The sequence below is a fragment of the Fringilla coelebs genome (genome assembly GCF_963513975.1).
Source record: "Fringilla coelebs genome assembly, chromosome: 17".
Taxonomy (NCBI): Eukaryota; Metazoa; Chordata; class Aves; order Passeriformes; family Fringillidae; genus Fringilla; species Fringilla coelebs.
The window spans coordinates 12525314-12546270 of NC_140043.1; the positions used below are offsets into that span (position 1 = coordinate 12525314).

A 20957-nucleotide genomic window follows, 5' to 3' on the forward strand; every position below is an offset into this window, starting at 1 on the left:
GCCCTGCTCCTGTGTGACAGAGGCATTGACTGGTGCCGCTCTTACAGCGAGGAGGAGAGCCTGTCCAAGAAGAAGCCGCGTCTCTTCTGCGACATCTGCGGCTGCTTCGACCTGCACGACACCGAGGACTGCCCGACGCAGGCGCAGGCGCTGGAGGAGCCGCCGCACTCGGCGCACCACGGCAGCCGGCGGGAGGAGCGGCCCTACTGCGACACCTGCGAGGTGTTCGGCCACTGGACGGCAGACTGCAACGACGACGAGACCTTCTGATGGGGGACAGTGCCCCGACCTCTGCACCACCAGCAGCTGCCTGTGCTGAATGTCAGGACAAGGGACAGTGACCCCCGCTCCCCTGCCCGCCCGCTCCTCAATCCCTACAAGCATAAATATTTTGATCTTCCACTAATAAATAAACCCTGTCCCTTTTTAATAAACTTCAGTGAAAGATAAATAAATGATTTAACAAGTGACTTTATGCTGTTTCTTCCCAGGTTCTGGGTTTGTCCTGCCCATAACAGGAAATGCCTCTGTGCTGTTGGATCTATTGGTGGGAAAACATGTATAGGAATGAAGCACTAGAGATATATTAAAGCTTATTTAAATACCTTAAAAATATGCTGTTAATTTTCATATTTGCACTAAACCATTTTAAGGCTGAATTTGTACATTTAGATTTTTAAGCTTTTTTTTGACACTGGACTGAGTTTAAAAATATTTCATCTTTATTTTCATTTACTCCTTTGATTGCAATGTCGCTCGGTGCTGTGAGCTCTGGGTTGTGGTTTGATGTGAAACGTGGAAGTGACACAGGTAAGGAGCTGCTGGGGGTTTTGGAAACCTGTATGCTGTGCACACCTGTGCACACCTGGAACAGTTTGTGGGCCATCCCTGTTTTGCATTCTTTCAGCTTCTATATAGTGAGTGTGGTGTGTGTGTATATATGCATATATATATAATAAAGTTATATTTTGGAAAAAAAAGTGTTTTCTTTTTTGCATTTCCATTCAGAGTGTGAGGGGTTCTGTGTGGGGACGGATGCGCCCAAGGGCTGCACTGTAAATGACAGAATCCATCAGCTGGGAAGAAACCTCTGAGATCACCAACTCTGTGACTCAACACCACCCTGTCAACATGCCCAGGGTACTACTGAGTGCCACATCCAGTCCTTACTTAAATATCTCCAGGGACAGTGACTCCACTGCCTCCCTGGGCAATATTTAATCACTCTTTCAGTGCAGATTCCTCCTGATGTCCAACCTGAAGCCCTTTCAGTGCAGCTTTAGGCCATTCCCTGTCCCTGTTCTCTGGAGCACAGCCCGAACCCCAGGCTGTCCCCTCTTAGCAGGAGTTGTGCAGAGCCAAAGGGCCCCTGAGCCTCCTTTTCTCCAGGCTGAGCCCCTTTCCAGCTCCGTCAGCCCCTCCTGGGGCTCCAGCCCCTTCCCAGCCCCTCACTGTCCTGGACACGGGGCTCCAGGTGTGGCCTCAGCAGCGCCCGCGCAGGGTGAAGCAGTTCCCTGGTGCTGCCGGTGACAGTCCCGGGTGCAGCCCGGTGCCAGTGGCCACACACGGCATACACACATGATGTCACACATGATCTCACACGAGCACCCCTCACCGCCCGTCCCAGCCCGCAGCACCGCGGGCGGTTCCCGGCCGTGCCCACTGACGCTCGCGGCCCCGCCCCGCGCTCTGTGCGGCTGCGCGGCCCCGCCCGGCGGTCACGCGGGTCGGGGCGGTCATGGCGGCGCACCTGAGCTCGGGCCGGGTGAACCTGACGGCGCTGCGCGAGGCGGGGCGGCGCGAGCTGCGCGAGTTCCTCGACAAGTGCGCGGGCTCCAAGGTGGGCACGGCGGGGCCGGGGCACGGCGGGGGTCGCGGGGTTCCGCGAGTGGCGTGGCCGGTGTGATCCCGCCGTCCCTTCCCGCAGGCCATCGTGTGGGACGAGTACCTGACCGGCCCCTTCGGGCTCATCGCGCAGTACTCGCTGCTCAAGGTAAGCGCCGCGGGGGCCGGGGACAGGGGGCCGGGCCCCGGCGCTCCCGCACTCGCCTTACGGCCGTGCCTCCGCGCAGGAGCATGAGGTGGAGAAGATGTTCACGCTCAAGCCGGGCCGGCTGCCCCCGGCCGACGTCAAGAACATCATCTTCTTCGTCAGGCCCAAGCTGGAGCTGATGGACATCATCACCGACAACGTGCTCAGGTACCGCGGGCAGGGCAGCGCAGGGCGGCCGTGAGGAGGGGACAGGCGTGGCCCGAATCACCGTGTGGTTTGCTACACCTGTGCAGGGAACGGGGTGCGATGTGCAGACACCAAACTGCAGCACAGCCACTCTGCAGCTTAAACTGGGGGTGTGAGACACCTTGGGCAGGGGGTCTTCACCTTTGCTGAGATGCAGAGGGTGCGTTCCTCCCGTTGAGGACGTACACACCTTCTAATTAGCTGGAATGAGTCATGCTTGGGTTGCTGTGCCTTTTGGGAGCTGCTGGACAGCCACGTCCCCCTGCCCTGGTGTCACAGCTGTGGCTGCACAAGGCTGGACACTGACACTCCAAATCCAGGAGTCAGCAGTGACCCAGTGCAGCGTTCCTGTTTTGTGTGAATCCAGTGCCCCCTGCCCGTGCTCTGTGCTGCTCCCGTGTGCAGCGAGTGACCGAGTGCTCTGCTCCTGCAGGGAAGACAGAGGCCGCTCTCCGCAGAGGGATTTCCACATCCTGTTCGTGCCGCGCCGCAGCCTCCTGTGCGAGCAGTGGCTGAAGGAGCAGGGCGTGCTGGGCTCCTTCATCCACCGCGAGCAGTACAGCCTGGACCTGATCCCCTTCGACGGAGACCTGCTCTCCATGGAGTCCGAGAGCGCCTTCAAGGTGTGCGCTCACCTCGTCCTTGAGGAAAAGCAGAATGTGGTTTTGTGCTGGATGTTGGTGCTGGTGCAGCAGCTCTCAGAGGGTTTGTGAGTGACCTGCATAGCAAGGAAAGGCCTTGCAGAGCAAACCTGGCTTGATCCTGAAGCCTGAACTTCCCTGTGTGTTTTCACACTAAATGCTGAAGGAGCAGTCACTACACCGAGCTGCATTCCAGTTCCTCCAGCTCCAGCTGCTGGTGTTACTGTCAGAAATGGAGCATTCCTGAGGCTTAAAGCACTCCGTTGTCACAAGGAGCCAGCATAGTTTGTGGTCCTGCACAGCCAGGGAGCTGTGTGATATTTCTCACTCCACTGAGCATTAACAACTGTCACATCCCAGCTGCATGTCCTGCATTCCCAGAGTGTTGCATCCAAGGACAGGACAGTTTGGGAGTTTCTTGGCCCTCTCTGTCCTATGTGTATCCCTGTACGGCAGGGCTTGCAGCTGTAATGAAGTGTTGGGTGCTCTGATTGGCCTAATTAGCAGGAGAAGGTCCTTCCAGTCACTTTCTTTTACTCCATCAAACTGGATTTGTGTATGGAGTTCAAAAATACTAGAGTCTAGTCATCAAAAAAATGATTTGATGTAGTGACAGCACAGGTAATAACGTCCATATATGCCAACAGCCATAGTTTGTCCCCAGCCTGTGTCTCCTCTGAACTGTTCACATGGACCCTGCTGTGCTGTGGAGGCATCTGTATTGGATTGACACCTCTCATCAGAATCCCTCTTGTTCTTTAGGAATGTTACCTGGAGAGTGACCAGACCAGTCTGTACCACGCAGCAAAGGGGCTGATGACACTGCAGGCTCTCTACGGAACCATCCCGCAGATTTTTGGGAAGGGCGACTGTGCTCGGGTGAGGCTGAACAAATGCATCTTGTTCTTTGGAACTGCCTTAAGGAGTCTTTGCTTAAATGCACCTCTGGGTTTTTTTAATCCAGCCATGACACACACACATCTTTTTTGCTTCTCTCTGATTACCAATTAACCCGTGGTTTAATTGGTATTTTTTTGTGGTGAGGGAGCAGCTTGAGGTGAATGCAGTGCTTTGGCCGTGCTGTCTTGCTGAGCTGCAGAGAGCAGCAGAGAAGGACTTTTGTTTTCTCAGTCTCGCCCTGCCCCATCCATCATCCAGTCTGTACCTCCTGCCATCCCCTTCCTTTATGAGCATGTGCCCTGCAGGGCCCAGAGGTCACATCCCTCTGCTGTGGCCTGCACCCTAACCAGAGCAGTCTGACTTCCTTGCAGCATGTGGCCAACATGATGATCAGGATGAAGCGGGAGTTCCCTGGGAGCCAGAATTCCATATTTCCTGTCTTTGATACCCTCCTGCTGCTGGACCGCAACGTGGACCTGCTGACCCCGCTGGCCACGCAGCTGACGTACGAGGGGCTGATCGATGAGATCTACGGCATCCAGAACAGTGAGTCTGTGGGGAAGGAGCAGCTTTCCCATGTCCTGGGGCAGGCTGCAGTGTGTTGGGTGGGTTTGTGCTTCACTAGATGTGATGTGGGAGCAGCTCAGCTGAAATCACTGTGGGGTTTGTTCAGTCCCAAGCTGGAGCCCATCAAGATCCACTCTGGCTCTTTTTGCCTGGGAAGGGGAGCCAAGTATAGTCCGTGGCTACTGAAAGGGCATCTTTTGGCTGTTGGTTGGGTGCAGGCACAGTGACAGAACAGGGAGTGTGTGAGTGGGAATGTAGTGTGTGCCTTCAGCATCCATCCTGTCTGAATCACGTGCCACACTGAGGGGACAGGGACAGTTTGTGAAATGCCATTATCAGAACTCTGTCCTGCTCCTCAGGGGGTAAGAAAACTCCAGGGAGGCATTTATGGGCTGTAATCCCTCCTGCTGGACTGGACTGGCTGCTGGGCTGCCTCCAAGCCTCTCTGAAAGCAGGGCAGCTGGCACTTGGTTCTGATGTTCTGATGTTTGTGTAGGTCCCTGGCTGGGTGCAGGGAGACTCTCCTTCATTAACACACAGGCACTGAGTGGTTTGAGTGTTAATATTACTTTGCTACTCAGAGCTGTTTCCAGCTCAGGGGACACATTTCCACAGCCTGCTGATCTTAACTTCTGCTGATGAAGTTCCAGTCCTTACAAGGGTTATTTCTCTTCATTTGGTAGCTTATGTGAAACTCCCTCCTGAAAAGTTTGCCCCAAAGAAGCAGGGTGAGGGTGGGAAAGATCTCCCCACAGAACCTAAGAAGCTCCAGCTGAACTCTGCAGAAGAGCTTTATGCCGAAATCCGAGACAAGAACTTCAACGCTGTGGGGTCGGTGCTGAGCAAGAAAGCCAAGATCATCTCAGCAGCCTTTGAGGTGAGGCCTGTGTCCAGCACTGCATCAGATAATTCAGTCTGTTCAGCAGGGCTGGGACTGGCAGCTCAAGCTGCTCCCATACAGTAATCCCCCATCCAGAGAAAAGCCAGGAAGCTGTTCCATTCTGTTCCCCTGCCCTGGGATGAGGTCACCTCCACTTGGACTGTTCTGAGTAGGTGTTGGTCAAATCACTTTTTAAGAAGCCTGTAGTAATGTGGATCCTCATTTCTTCCCACACCTCTGTTCTGGGGCTTTCCCTCTGCTCAGAGCTTGCCTAATCCAGCCTTGTGCTGTGTGAGCCCATAGATCCCATAATAGGAATTGTTCTCTTCAGTCTGCAGGAGTCAGGTGCTGCTTCCCTCTGCAAGAAGCCAAAGGTGATTTTTAGTGTGCTGATCAATTCCACTTGGCTGCTCGTGGTACTTGTTTACTCAAAGGTGCTTTTCCCTTCAGGATGCAGAGAAAAATCTAAGCAATAAAACACCAGAATGTACTTTCTCAGAGCATTATGGCTGGCATCAAAAACAACAGAAGTGTGCAAAAGACAGTTGTCATGCAGGAGGTTTGAACTGTAAATTCATGTTCATCTCAGACAAATCTGTAGAGCTGTGTGGGGCACGTTTGTGGTTTTGTTGAAAACATCCTGATGATGATTCATAACCGAGATCCTAAATCTTATTTTTCTGACCTCATGGGGACTCTCAAGAGAACTTGTTCACTCTTTGATTGTATTTCCTTGGTGGGGCTTTTTTAGCTTCTTACCTCTGCCACATCTAAAATGAGGTGGGGGTTCTTTAACTGAAATACTGAGTGCTGAGCCTCATTCCCAGTGCAGCTCTGCTTCTGCACTATTAGTGCTGGAGGTGCTAAAGATGGATTGTTCATACTGCTTGTTAAAAAAAGAGAATTCTAAGAAATTGTCAGCAGTAATAGGTGATAATGAAACAGCAGCATATTGGCAGCAGAGGACTTCAATCACAGGCTCCATCATGACTCTCCTGCCTGCACTTGCCCATTTAAATCCTTCACATATGAGTCAAATTATTACTATTTTTATTCCAAGTTGCAGCAAGAGGCAAGTAGCCCAAATGCAGTGCAGGCCTCTGGAGCTGAACTCTGTATGGTGCTTCAGCACATCCTGCCTCAAAACCTGGCATGTTGCTGCCACCAAGTAGAGTGAAATGGAGACCCTGCCAGCCCAATTCCTCAGCACCTTTCACTCCTGCTCCAAGCATTGGCCTAGAGCTCCCTGTCAGCCAGCAAACTAATTCTTCTCTGTGTGAAAAAGGGAGTTTGCCCTGGTAGGGAAATTGAGGAGCAGCTAGTGATGGCTGGAGTCAAACAAATGTGGATAAAATTATTAACAGCACTGGGATAATGGAAAATAACAGTCTACTGCTGCTGCTGTATTATGTTCTGCCTCTCCCCACGATCCAAGTGCTGTTACAGGTAATGCTGTGACTTCAGTGTAAGCATCTAAAGCCCTTTGTCTAAAAGGCTGCGTAGCTCTAACTCCCTACAGGAAGTGCAGTAATAATTCTTCATGATAAAATGATCTGTTTGGTGTTATTACCATGAACAAGGCCTAACCCAAGTGATGGATTTCTTCAGGAAAGGCACCATGCCAAGACTGTTGGAGAGATTAAGCAGTTTGTGTCCCAGCTGCCTCACATGCAGGCGGCGAGGAGCTCGCTGGCGAACCACACCTCCATCGCAGAGCTCATCAAAGACATCACCAGTGAGTAGGAATCTTTTAAATCCAGCAGGATGCCAGATCACCTGGTGGATATCAGTCAGTCTGGCAAAAACTGGCTTTGCTCCATCCAGTGCATCTCTGCTGAAATGTTAATGTAAAACATAAGCTCTCAGTTGCCGTTGTATTGATTTTCATTCTTTTCCCAAAGCATCTGAAGATTTCTTTGATAATTTAACAGTGGAGCAAGAGTTCATGTCTGGAATAGACACAGACAAGGTAAGCAGATAATGGCAATTAGCCACTCTTACATCTTCAAAATACTTTTTTTTTCTTCATTTGTTTTTTTCTGGTTTTTTGTTTCATTACCTGTCACTGCCTGTGCACAGCTGGGGTGCTTGACCTGTCCAGGGGCACACCATGCTCTGAGGGATCAGTGGAATATAGAAGATGGTTAATAAGAATTTTTCAGTGGCTGCTGAGTGAGGGACTGCTCTAGCGAGAGCCCAGGTGGAACCAGAGCTGGGTCACTGTTTTACAGATGGTCCTGGGCTGCCTGGAGAGCAGCTGCTCCTCTTTCTTGCTGTTTTGGAGAGCCAGGCAAACCAGATCTTTCTTTCCAGGTCTGATGGGCATTTTAACAACTCTTTAAATAATTGCTTATGTATTTTATTTAATAGGTTAACAATTATATTGAAGACTGCATAGCTCAGAAACATCCATTAATCAAGATCTTGCGTCTCGTTTGCTTGCAATCCGTGTGCAATAGTGGGCTGAAGCAGAAGGTTCTGGACCATTACAAAAGAGAGATTCTCCAGGTTAGGCTCTAACATCTGCAGGAATAAATTCCTGAGAAAATCCACATCAAATCTTCAGCTCTACACTTCAATTCTAGACAGACACATCTTACACCTGAATAATGTGCACAGAGGGAGCACTGGGGTTTCTGTTTGGGCAGATACTTGGGAGGTGCATTTGTGTGTTACAACATGTAGATACAGAGGTTTGTATCACTTTTTACTAATATTATTTAAATACTTTAAATTGCATATACTCTAGAAAGACCTTAACCAAAAAGTTTTTTTTAAACAAACATCTTTGGTTTTTGTTGGTTTTTTTTTCCTGTTTTAAACACTGGTCATGCGTTATTGCCATGGTATTAAAGGTTATTTCTTCATATTACAGACTTACGGCTATGAACATATATTGACCTTAAACAACTTGGAAAAAGCTGGACTCCTGAAACCCCAGACAGGTGGCAGGAATAACTACCCAACAATCAGGAAAACACTGCGCCTGTGGATGGATGATGTTAATGAGCAGGTAAATGGGCGCCTCAGCAGCACACATTACCTCTAACTATAGAATTATATGTAGCAGGAAAGCCTCCTTTTTTTATTTAATGTTACTGATTTCTTTGAGGCTGTTTTGCAGCATGAGGTAGCACTGACCTGCTGCTCCCTCCCTGTCTCTGTGTCCCCCAGAACCCCAATGACATCTCATACGTGTACAGCGGCTACGCCCCGCTGAGCGTGCGCCTGGCGCAGCTGCTGGCCCGGCCGGGCTGGCGCAGCATTGAGGAGGTTCTGAAGATGCTGCCAGGGCCCCACTTCGAGGAGAGGCAGCAGCTCCCCACTGGCCTGCAGAAAAAGCGTAAGTTTGGGTTTGTTTTCCCGTGGTTTACTGGAAAATACATCTGTCTGAGCAGGGAGTGAAGCAAACTGAAATCAGAGCAGGCACAGTCCACGTCTCTCTGTCATTCCCCTGTCCCACAGCAGTGTTAGATTAACCTAACTCTCCTTTGACAAATGGTTTCACTTCTCATCAGAGTACTAAAATAAACTCTAAACTTACACTGTGATGTTAATAAGTCATATTATGTGAAATAGGGTCAGCATCACTCTCAAACAGAAGCACATCCTGTAGCAACCCCAGAGCTGGGAGCAGACTGTGGATTTCTGTGTCCCAGCTTCTAATTCAGGTTATTTGAGTCTGACTGACAGTTGGTGCAGGGGAGCTGTAAAAATCACACCAAGCCAACCTGGACCTTTTTTGTGAACCCACAGGTCAGCACGGTGAGAACAGAGTGACCCTGGTGTTCTTCCTGGGCGGGGTCACGTACGCAGAAATCGCCGCGCTGAGATTCCTGTCCCAGATGGAGGATGGAGGCACAGAGTACATCATTGCCACTACAAAACTGATCAATGGGACAACCTGGATCAAATCCTTGATGGAGAAACTGGAGCCTGCCCCATTTTAGGGAGTGTGGTGAGAGACAGTAAGTGTGAGAGGCCCTGTGTAACAGAGGCACATCAGCTGGCACAGCTGCTCCGCTGGAGAAATGCAGCAGTGAAGGAAGCTCTCCTGGGACCAGCTCGTGAGCAGTTACCCTCATCCCTTCTGCACAGCGTTCCAGCTGTCTGTGGAACTTCCAAGGAGACAAGCAGGGTTGGAAGGCATTAATGATAAACAGTGGGAAAGAGAGAGATCCCTGCTCATGGTCTGACCTGGCAGCCAGGGGCTGGGGCAGCGGGAATGGGTCCTGGTCCTTCTCTGTGGCAAATTGCTGCTTTTTTTCTTTCAGCTTAGCTTTGGTGAGAGATGTGATTTCTGCTTTTTACCCTCCTAAGGTGCTGAGGAGGCAGGATGTTCTCTATTCCTGACTTCATACCACTATTCCCAGACTGTTTGTCTCTTTCTGGTGCCTGATACATTCCATGGATGCATTGGATGTGTCAGTCAGAGATCTGTACGCAGCTATACCTGTGATCCTCAAGCCTTTTCCTTCACTTATCCCCTGAAGGGATCGCTGTGAGGTGACTTCTTTGTCCTAGGTACACCCACCTGACTCTGGAAAGCTCCTCCAGAGTATGAATGACATCAGTGTGTCCTGAGTTTATGGCTGAAGACACACAAACACTCCCTGTGTGGGGGCCAAAAATAGCAAGAGCGGGGACCCAGTAAACAGTGGGTTTTAAACAGACACTTTTTTCACCCCCTGTTCAGGTTATAAACTGTGGTAGTTGCTGTCACAAGCTGTTGTAGGGCTCAAACTTGTAAAATGGAATTTTCCATGGGCTTGGTGGCTGGGCTCTTGGTGTGCAAGAGGCAGCTCCTGGCTGCTGAGGGGAAGGCAGAGCAGGGTCCTTGGTGGTGCCTGTGCTGGGCTGGACACTGTCGGTGTCCTCACAGCCACTGGGGACTCTTCCACACTGCACTTCACTCTTGAACACAACTAAAAAAAGCCCACTCCTCACCTTAAATCACTCTCTTAGCAAACATTTCTGCCTTAGTTATCATGTATAATGTGTCCCAATAAATCCCTCAATTTTTCCAAGTTGTCACAGTTGTGACTGCGGGTTTTGGTCTGTTTTATTTTCTAAGACTGAAGTCTGCCAAATCAGACCCTCCATGGAGACCCTCTGTTTAACTCTAGCTGACTTATTAAATAAAATAAAATAAAGATGTATTTAATTTTTTTCTTTTTGGAAGTGTTTGCACTCTTTCTCTCTCTCTAGAATACAAAAATAAAATAAAACCCTGCACTGTGGTAGCTGTACCTTTGTCTCCCTGTCCCAGGATAAATGGATAACTGAATTACTTAAGTTGAAACTATTTTTCAAATACCCAGGTGGTTTTTAATTAAGGCTTATGCATAACTTAATTATGTTCTGCCACCTGTAATACTACATTAGAAGTGGAATTGCTGAACTTTTGAAGAAAAATACAATTTCATTCACTGGAGACTTTCTATTTCAGGTGGGAAGGTAACTTGTAGACAGACTTAAAAAAAACATGCTGCAACTTCAGTGATGCAAGAAGAGCAAACATGGACTGTTTGCTCTGCAAGTTCCATTTAAAGTAGCTAATTTCAGAGTAGTTAAAAGGAAAACTGAATTAGGCTTGGATCAAAAATTAGATGTTACTGTGCAGAGAAAAACAAGAAATTGACTCAGAGCAAGAATGTCCTTGGGTTGGCCTTGAAGGATCTCTGTAGTATCACAATTTCCAGATTTTTTTTTTTTAAATTAAATTTTAACAGTTGAACTAATCCCAAGGAAATACTGGCCAGGCTGGTTTCTGAGCTACACCACAAGTGAATAAAGGAAAACGAGTGGCTCACCTTTCCCCTGGCCAGCAATCAGTAACACTACAGGCAAAACTTATTTTGGTTAAGAGTTTACACCAGACACTTGGTAAACTCTGAATTCATCACCAACATTGCAGCCTGGCTTTTTGCAGCCTACACTAGAACTGTGTAACCCCTCCACCTAGACAAAGCCTCTTCCTGGAACTATTCAACAATAAAATAAAAGCCATCCTGACACTGATCAATTCCCTGGAGGAGCAATTACTATTTAACAGGCTTCCTGAGCAGCTGATGATGTTCTGCTTCTGTCCAAGGCCCTGCTGACCATGTGGGTAATAATTTGATAACAAGAAAACCTAATTAAATTAAGCGACCATTTTCTACATCATAATATCTTTGTAGGTAAGAGATTTGATTTGCAGTACATAATCCTCCTTCTCTGCTGTCTACATTACTACAAAAAAAAAAAGAAAATATTACCCAACCTCTACCCCAAAAGACTTTCACTTTTCATACAACATTATCAGAAGCAGTTTTGCTAAGAATAAACATAGAGCCTGGCTTTCTCCTCCCCTCATTGCAAAGGAGCTGCATCATTTGAGCTCTAAAAGGTTGGGATGACTCCTTGGGAGGGAGGGTAAGGTGACACTACAGCAGTGACCCTGCAGGGGACTGTGCAGAGATTAGGCTGCCTTCAGCTCTCACTGACCTTTGGTAAAAAATCCTGGCTCAGCCTGCACAGTCCCACCCCAGGGATGAGCTCCAGCTGTGTGTGAGCATCCTCCCCGAGTGGCTCACGGAGCACAGGGTGCTCAGGGAACAGAGCAAGAGGCACTGCAGCCTTCGAGATAACAATAAAACGTGTAGGATGACACAAGGTTTTGTTAGAAGCAAACCCCCACACATCAACAAATGCAGGTTTTGGTCTGGTGACTCCAAGCCCTGGCACTGGAACTCTGGAAATGCTGTTGCCAAAGCCCCCGGGGGAAGGGGAGTGTTCGGCTGCTCCGAGCACCACGGCGCTGTCGGATCATAACCGGTGCTGACCACACCTAGAGCTCAGTCCTGGTGTGGGCTGCACACACACACACTCTGCTCCTGCTCCTGGATCACAGCAGGATCAGCCTACAGCACAAACCCCTGCAAAAGGGACAGCTGCGGAACAAAACTAGGGAGAAACACGAACTTGCCGAAGCAGAGCCCATCATCTGCCTGGGTAAGCAGTTTATTTCTTTATCAGCATCTTTCTAGATAACCAGAAATCTCGCACAGCCTGTGGACAGAAATCTGTAACGCTCTGAACAACAGAGAAACCACAGCTGGTTTAAAAATGCTGTAACTTCTGTACCGTATACATGAGCTTGGAATAGAATGGCTGAACTCGTTAAACAACACCAAAAAGTTAATTCTTTATCGCAAGAGCTCTTTAAAAAACATTCCAAGCAACAGGACAGGAATTCAGTTTAGTTTGGCTGGCTTTAGGCTGTTCAGAAGAGAAATAATCCTTCTGGGTTAGTTTCTATCCTAAGTCTGATTTTAAACTCCCTTTCCATGCTTGACCAAGAGCGTGAATATTGTTGATCAGGCACAGTTGTGATCAAAATTTAAAAGAACAAGTAAATTGAAGAGATAATAGAAATTTTTAGGTGAGTTTTTACAGTTTCAAATCTAAGAAGCCAATGACTTCAGGAAAAAAGTTCAGATTTAATTTAAACTAACAAATAAGCAATCGCTTCCAAAGCAATGCGTACATATGACTATACAATACTGCTAGAAGATGAATTCTAAGGCATCTTATCCCATGTCTCCCATTAACGGTTATTTTTAACACAAGATATAAATATTTGCGTGTGCAAACTTGTATTTAAACCTCAGTTTTCGTCATTCTTAAACAAAAGGCTCAGTTTGTGCCAGTACCTCCATTAGATGCAATTATAGAATTAAATATTAATGGTGGCTTCCTTGGAGGAATTGACCACTTTGATCAGAACACGCTGTTGGTAATGCACCATCAGCGGCCGCTCTGATCCTGGCGCTTCCTGGACGCACAGCCCCGCGGGGGAGATTTCAGGAGCCAGATGGACTCTGCAACACCCCCAGCCTCACCCCCATGGCCGTGCCCACGCCTGGGTCTGTATTTCCATCTGCTTCCTTACTAGTCCTGATCTGGAGACTTTGATCAGATCTCAAATTCTCTTTCCACACCTCGGCAGGGCTCTGAACAGGCCCACACCAGTCACTAACAACCTTCCAGGTGGTCACAGGACTTCTCCCCACGGCAGGGTGGTGTCCCTGCTGTGAACACTCACCTTGTTCCTTTGCTTCCAGGCCCAGCAGGAGCAGCCAGCTGCAGGGAGCCGGGAGAGCCATGCCGGACTCCTTCGCCATCCACTTCCTCAAGGTGCTGCGGGAGCTGCTGGCCTTTGTGCTGTTCAGCTACACCGTGCTGCTCGGGGCGCTGCTGCTGGCCGGCTGGACCACGTACTTCCTGGTGCTCAAATGAGGGCTCTGCCCCTGCTCCTACGGCCTTTCCAGGGGCACCCACGGCGCAGCTCCGCACTCGGGATGGAGGCCGCTTCCCCCTGCGCCCAACCCGCAGGAGCTCTGTGCTCTCGCTGCCTCACCGCAGTCTTATTTTCCTGTGTAAAAATAATAAAGGTTAAAAGAGAAAAGGTATCCCTATGCATGCACTTTACAGATCCTCGTGGCTCTCGCAGATTCTTTGTGTCTCCTGGACTCTGAACTATTTAAAAGCCTCCCAGCAGTTTTCTCCTGAGATTCCCACCCTGCTGAGCGCAGCACAGGGGATGGCAGGGATGCAGCACCACTCCAACACCTCAACAAACAAGTCCTGCCTTGTCCTGCTCTGCCTCATTAAGGGTGTGAAGGCAGACACACAGAAATTACTTGTAATTTGTTTTAGAAGTCCTGGAAAAAGACATTTCAGATCAGCACAGGGTTCCCCTCTCCCTACAGTTTTCTGAGGTACAGAGTTGTTACCTGGTGCTCTCAGGTCTGCCAGGCTTTAGAACAAATGTTTAAAGCACAGAGTAAGATTGAATATGTGTGATACAGCACTGCCCCAGTAAAGTAACCTGAACCGAGTCTCTGAAAACAGGAGAGAGAACAGGAATACCTGCTATAACTAAAAAGAATAGATTTAATTGATTAAGGCCATTTTGTGTGGAATTGCACAGGAAACCTTTGGTGGAGAAGGTGGAGATTATCACTAGCGTGGAACTACCCAAAATCAAAGCAGCATCTTGTACTTTAGAACAATAAAGATGAATTAAACCAGGGCCAGAAGGAGCACTGGTGTCTCTGAGTTGGTGGTGACAATCTGTCCCTGCTGGAATTCCCTTTTACCCAATGGAGCTTATTTCAACACAGATACAAAGTTGAATTTTTCAATTTCTTCCTTATCTGGGGGTTCTGCCCAATGTTCTCGTGGCCCATAAATTCCACATTTCTTTTGTCCAAATCCTTCTTCCCAAGCTTTGTTCACCTTTCCCAAATCTAATGTCACTAAAACACATCAAGCCCTAAACCTTATCAAGGCAATTCCACCACCAAGTAATCTGGCTTTTTAACACCTGGGCATCACTCAAAGCTTGTTGGCTGCTCTGTTTCACAGATTAAATATTCTTATCCGGCTTGAAAGCCACAAAACCAAACACCAAAGAACAGCCCGTTCTTAAGAGAATTTTTACACATTCCACATTTTGTAACAATGTTTCATAATCTCCCTCTCATTCCCAGCAGCTAAGCAAATTGTTGCCTATTTCTGACCCTTGCGATGTTGGGCATACCGGCGAAACACAGAAAGGTGTCGGGGGTGCTCCCCAGGGCCGTGAGGGCTGAGGGGCGGCGGGGACACCCCCGGGGACACCCCCGGTGCCATCTCCCGGTCCTTTCCCCTCAGGTTCCCGCCGCCGCCCTCACGGCACGGCGCGCGCCCCCTCCACGCGCCCCCGCTCTGCGCGTGCGCCGCCCTTGGCCCCGCCCACCAATCCCGCCCCCGCAGTCGCGCGGGGTGACGTCACTTCCCGCGCGCCGGGTGGGCGGGCCAAGATGGCGGCGGGCGGGCGGTGGCTGCGGAGCTGCTGCTCCGTGCTCAGGTACCGGGGGGAGAGGCTGAGGGGGACACGCGTTGCCCGCACCGCGCTCCCCACCCGCAGGCTGTAGACTAAAGAGTATACGGCGTAAAAGAAGGAAAATCCACCGGTTGTTTTCATTAAAATGCTGTAGAACAACAAAAAAACCCTCTCATTGCTCTGTGCTTCTGTTTTTCCGCTCGAGTATTTCCGTGACAGACCCTGCCCCCAGGGCATTTGCACAGCTTGGGTTGTAAATAAAACTGGCCGCAGAGACCCAAGTGTCGCTGGATTGTAACAAACCTGTCACATTTCTCACCTGCATGTACCACACACCACTCTTAAGCATGTTTTTTAACCTATTTTCCAGTATTATTGACTATCAGCAGTGTGCCCATACCAGCTAACATGTATTTTCTCTCTGGAAGTATTAATATTGCCCTAATTACTGCGCTTGCCTTTTCTCATGCTTATGATTAAACAACAACACAAAATTTGAAACAAATTTACACATCCGCTGTCACACAGCTGCACCACAGAAGCCTGGCATGGACACGCTCTCCTCGAACAGCTTCTGGGTGTTCTTCTCCTCGTTGATCCCCATTTCCCACCCCACACTGGGATGTTTCTGCTGCTAAACTTTGCCTCTTGCTTTTCCAGGCGCAGTTTCCCCGTCCTGGCCAGCGTCCGGCAGCGAGGCCTCGTGGGCAGGAGCGGGCAGTGGCGCCAGGCCGTGGGGCTGGGGGTGGCCCTGTGCGCTGTCCCCATCGTGGAGGTACCCCCAGCACCCCCTCCTTGCGCCAGTTTAACACCCAAACCCACCTGCCTGTCCTGGTTCTCCCCCTGGGCTTGCATCCTCATGGAGAGTTTGGCTCTCGCGGCTTTTCCTCACCGTTGTGTTTGAGTGGTGTCCGCAGGGAGGGCGATGGCCGGGTCACACGGGGTCACACGGGGTCACACAGGTGTCTTTTGTTGCAGCAGCAGAGCTCGGGGTCCCTCAGCAACGATGCCCTGATCAGAAGAGCCGTGTCCCTGGTGACAGACAGCACGGCCACGCTGCTCTCCCAGACCACGTACGCGCTGATCGAGGCGCTCACCGAGTACACCAAGGTGAGCCTCACACCTGGCAACCCCACTGCTGGCAGTGCCAGCTGCTCTGCCACTAGCTACACCCCTTAAACCACGCTCGAAATGGGCTTTTGCAAAATTAATTTAACCCAAGAGGTGAGGGGGGGTTGAAGATGTCATGTCCCTCAGGAGCTGCGGGGTCACTGTTCTACACCTAATGTGGAAGTTACTTTTAGCTTTGTTAAACTGTTGCTTTTGGGTTAAAAGTAGACAACACCAGAATGGTTTGAGATTGGAAGGACCTTAAAGCTCAGCCAGTCTCATGAGCAGGGACACCTTTCACTATCCCAGGGTGCTCCAAGGGCCGTGCAGCCTGGCTTGGGACATTCCAGAGATTGGCAGCCACAGCTTCTCTGAGCAGCCTGTGCCAGGGCCTCCCCACCCTCATAGCCAAGAATTTTTCCCAAACATCCCATCCAGATCTACCCTCTGTCAGCATGAATCCATTCCCCTTGTCCTGTCATTCCATGCTCTTGTAAGAAGTCAGAACTGGGGCTGAAGAATTTCATAACCATTATTTATATTACCTGTGTACTGGGCTCTCTGTTCTTGGGCATTTTATTGCCCTTCTCAGCTATTCTAAGGCCATGAAGCAAGTTCCATCAGAAGAATGGCATGAGCCATACTTAAGTCTGAAACAACAAGACACAGTTTTAATTTTGCAAATAAAGTGCCAGTTTGAGTAAAGTATTTGCATTCCAGTTTACATCCTTGTCAGCACATCAAGTGTATGGAGAGTAATTTTGCTAATTAACACTAGGTAACACTGAGACAACACCAGAGCTGTGCAGGCTGTCATGGTAACTGTACAAAATGATTCCTTCACAGGCAGTTTATACCCTGGTGTCTCTGTACAAGCAATACTCAAATCTCCTTGGGAAAATGAACTCGGAAGAGGTGGATGCAGTCTGGCAGGTGGTCATAGGAGCCAGAGTGGATGTGAGCAAACAAACCTCCCTCACCATCTGCCTCTCCAGCCCTGCTCTCCACAGCTCAGGAGAGCTCTCAGGTGTGTTAAACCTTGTTGATTCTTTCTCCTAGATGACCACCAAGCAGCAGGAGTACCTCAGGCTGGAGTCCAGCTGGATGACGGCGCTGCGACTGTCGGAGATGGCGGCAGAGGCCGCGTATCAGTCAGGTGAGCAGCACTGAGCCTCTGCCCCTTGTCCCCCTGCCCCTTGTCCCTCTCTCAGCACAGTTCAGACACACAGTGTACACTCAGTTAACACCACAGCTGACAGCTGGTGCCTGGTTTTTAGAGGTGCTGAGCACGTACATTCTGCTTTAGGCTGCGAGTCTGTAGGTGCATTCTGAGAGCTGGACCTGCAAACTTCACATGTGGTTTAGGTCAAGACTAACCATGGCCAAAAATGTCTGAGGGAAGGGTTCAGTTATTTTTAAATGCAAGGCTCAAACACGGTCCTGGGAGCCACAGAACCAAGGCTGCTTATGAATCCAGGAGGACTTTCCAGCTGGATTTAGTTATATTAAAAAAGGGAAATATACTAATTTTGGTTTTTTCTCCCTGGAGAGATTTCAGAGCTCTGAGACTGAGTTATGGACTGGTTTGTGGTAAATGGGCAAAGTTACTGGAGTGGAGAAGGGAGGGAAAGCAGTGAATATACAGAGACACCCTCATTCTGTAAGTGCCTGGAGAAGACCCAGAAATCTGTGGGAGCATGGGGGGAGAATGGTGGGAATTCAGCAGTGCCACAGGTATTCCCAGTGCTGTAGGTGCCAGGATGGGGTGAGGACTGAAAGGTTCTGGCACACAGGGACTGGGCTGGGCTTAGCTCTCAAACCCACTGGCACAAGGTGATCACTCAGCTGTCTCCCACTGGGATGGGAGAATTCAAGGGAGCAGTGACACCTCACAGCAGATAAAAGGCTTGAGTTAAATGAACAGTAAATGCATTAATACAGCCCAAGAGCCCTCACAACATGACAAAGCAGATGGTAATGCCATCCATTTCCTTAGCTGAAGGTTTGCCCAGTGCTCCTGTAACCCAGTGTGTCAATCCTTCCCTGCAGGTGCAGACCAGGCCTCGGTGACAGCCCGCAGCCACATCCAGGTGTTGAAGTCTCAGGTGCAGGAGGTGAGGCTGCTGTCCCAGAAAGCAGAGACCAAATTAGCTGAAGCTCAGACAGACGAGCTGATCAAAGCCCGAGGAGAGGACTCCTCATTGCCACAGGGTGTTTTAGGAAACACAGATGATGACCCTTACCTTCGGGAGGACTGAACAGAACTGAGCTCTCACAAATGAAACAGTCCCAAGCTCCTAAGTGTGGGATAGTGTCAAACTGCTGAAATAAGCCTGTGATTCCATTTTTTTTTCCCCCCAGAAAGGATTGCTTTACAAATCAAGTATTTGCAAGGCCTCAGTTTTGTTTGTAACTTACCTTGTTTGTAATACTTTTGGATTCATTTATTTAAATGTTTATCTATGCAAATGTGAAGACTGTTATCAGGGATGGCCTGGTGGTAATTGTGTCTCTGCTTGGCGGGTCCTGCTGCTCCCTTGGTGTGTTTGTGGGATCAGCCAGAGAAATGTATTTAAAAATCCTTGTTTTTAACCTGTGAGGTAAATGATGTCTGTGAGGAGATGCCTTTATTAAACTGTGCAAAAGCAGCTCATTGTGGGTGTGTCCATTTGGGGAAGAAATTAGGCCTTGCTTTCTGTTTGAATTTAAAAGTTTCTAACCTCTGAGTTGGCAGCTGCACCAAATTACACTGAGCTGCAGTCAGGGGAAATATTTGCTCTGGAGCTGAGAACTTCCCATGGAGTCACCCAGGCTCTTGGTGCAGTTTTGTTCAGCACAGCAACTTATTTCACCCAGAATCACCTCTGGGGGAGGTTCCCCAGGAAGCAAAGGGGAGGTTTGATTTTCAATATATTGTAGTTATAAACAAAATTGTTTTGGCAGCTGCTGTGTACTGTTCTACAAAGCACTGAGCAAAAGAGTTTTACATATTTGAATGCTTCCCAATGCAAGTTTCAGGAAATAATCTTAATTATTTCTTTTGCAAGCTTAATGTTTCACTGCTTAAGGTTTCAAAACCATGGATGTCTTTCACTGTTCATTTCCTAACTCGACAGCTGGTGTGAAATTTGCTTTGTAGAACAGCATACACTTGAACTTTATCACTGATGATTGGATCTCCATCTGCCAGGTTGTGTAAGAAAACACACATTAATCAAAGGTTTTTCAGCATAGATGTATCTGTGTCAAGGTTGGTGTTACTAAATTGAGTTGTGCCTGACCAAGAATTTTCTTACCTGCAGCATAAAAAATGTCTCATTTTGGCTGCCTTTGGAACAAATGCAATCTCAGGTGCACAGCACTGTTCATTTATAGATTAAGTAGTAAAAAGAAAATTAACAAACCATCTTTTCATGCTCCTCACTGGGTGCTGCTGAGTGCAAGGAGGATGGCACAGTCTGGAATTCAGCTCGCAGGGAGCTGCCCATGTCTGCTGTGCCAAACACAGCTCTGGGCTGGAGCATTAGGGAAAAAAACTCCTGTGATGAGAGGATTACTTGGGTGGTGGCACAGCTGAGCCCTCAGGAGCCAAACGCTGCAGTTTCAGGTCAGCCTCTAACCACAACTGCTTTCCTCTGGTAGCTTGTGCAGTTGAAGAACATCTGCCAAGCCCCTCACCCGAGTGCACAAACCAGTTGTGTACCTTTCAGGATGCCACAGTAACTCTACTCAGATGTTTGCATGGCACTGCCAGGAGCCTGCAAAGCCAGGAAAGTCTCTCTTCCCCTTTCAGGGCCTGCTCCCAGCCCTGCTATGACCCCACTTCTTGTTTCACTGCATGTACTGCTCTTCCTGCCCAAGAACTGTTCCCACACACATCCAGCCTGATGTGACTGGAACCAACCAGTCAGTGCAGCCAAGTCAAAGTGGGGGTGAGGAGCACGAATCACCCCAAAACGGGGCAGAAAGGAGTCCCTCACCTTTGTCAGGAAGTGAGAGCTGCCAGCTGGGGGTTAGCCCACACACCTAAGCCCACAACAGACATGACATCATGCTCTGTGCTCCTGAGTTTGCACTGGGAATCATCGAATGGATCATAAAAGTGCTGGCACAGCAGCTCACAGGGCACCACGGTGCCCACCCTGTGCAGTCTCCTCTCCAGGACCAGCAGCAGTGCCCAGAGAATTGTGCCCAGAGCCTGGGCTTGCTGCTGACACTCAGCCTTGTTTACAAACCTGAAACTACACACAGGCACTTTCTCAGCTACAGTTAATGACACCCTGTTGCCAGAACACACAGTAACAGCTTGCACAAGACCACCCTGAGGATGGACACTCACCAATTCTCTGAGACAAACCCCTCCTCACACCTGGCACAGAAACAGCTCCTGTGAGGTGACACCTTTCCCCCAAGAGCCTGGGTTAGCCCTGGGGCTCAGCCAGAGCTACCCCAGGTGCTCCAATAGGCCAAGGGAGCAGTGCTCATCCTACCAGCAGTCCTTCAGCATCCCACTGAGAGCTCCCACACCTCTGGTCTCAGGGTGTCCCTGTCTCTAGGACAAGAAGGAGCTTCCTGGCAGTACTTCCTGGGCACTTCTGAAAGCTCCAGCTCCCATCTGGTGGGGGATGGATGCTGGGCAGCTGGCACTACAGACAGCAATTACAACAGCACAGTACAAAGGACTCTGCTTGCTCTAATCACACACTTCTTGCTCATTTGCTTGTTTTTTCCCCTAAGACTTCCAGG

The 20957-nt window shown here is 49.3% G+C and overlaps 3 protein-coding genes across 4 annotated transcripts; all 3 read left to right on the plus strand.

Annotated features, from left to right (window-relative positions):
* Positions 1-1725: 1725 nt before the first annotated feature.
* VPS33A (VPS33A core subunit of CORVET and HOPS complexes) lies at positions 1726-10391 on the plus strand. Its single transcript, XM_084216997.1, has 13 exons — positions 1726-1840; positions 1928-1993; positions 2073-2200; positions 2673-2862; positions 3643-3759; positions 4152-4326; positions 5031-5224; positions 6836-6962; positions 7129-7196; positions 7598-7735; positions 8103-8240; positions 8402-8570; positions 8984-10391. The coding sequence occupies exons 1-13, from the start codon at positions 1739-1741 to the stop codon at positions 9175-9177; spliced, it is 1806 nt and encodes a 601-aa protein (XP_084073123.1). The 5' UTR covers positions 1726-1738; the 3' UTR covers positions 9178-10391.
* A 2726-nt stretch (positions 10392-13117) lies between these two features.
* Positions 13118-13510, plus strand: LOC311160508 (uncharacterized protein; the record flags this gene model as incomplete). Its single annotated transcript, XM_084217342.1, has 2 exons — positions 13118-13137; positions 13336-13510. 2 exons carry the CDS (start codon positions 13118-13120, stop codon positions 13508-13510), a joined length of 195 nt encoding a protein of 64 aa, XP_084073468.1.
* A 1558-nt stretch (positions 13511-15068) lies between these two features.
* Positions 15069-19504, plus strand: DIABLO (diablo IAP-binding mitochondrial protein). 2 transcript variants are annotated; one of them, XM_084216950.1, is made up of 6 exons: positions 15069-15125; positions 15762-15876; positions 16080-16211; positions 17058-17168; positions 17271-17367; positions 18261-19504. In XM_084216950.1, the coding sequence occupies exons 1-6, from the start codon at positions 15079-15081 to the stop codon at positions 18467-18469; spliced, it is 711 nt and encodes a 236-aa protein (XP_084073076.1). In that variant the 5' UTR covers positions 15069-15078; the 3' UTR covers positions 18470-19504. The 2 variants fall into 2 exon arrangements, with proteins under 2 accessions (XP_084073076.1, XP_084073077.1); XM_084216951.1 differs by having other exon boundaries at positions 16083-16211.
* Positions 19505-20957: the final 1453 nt, after the last annotated feature.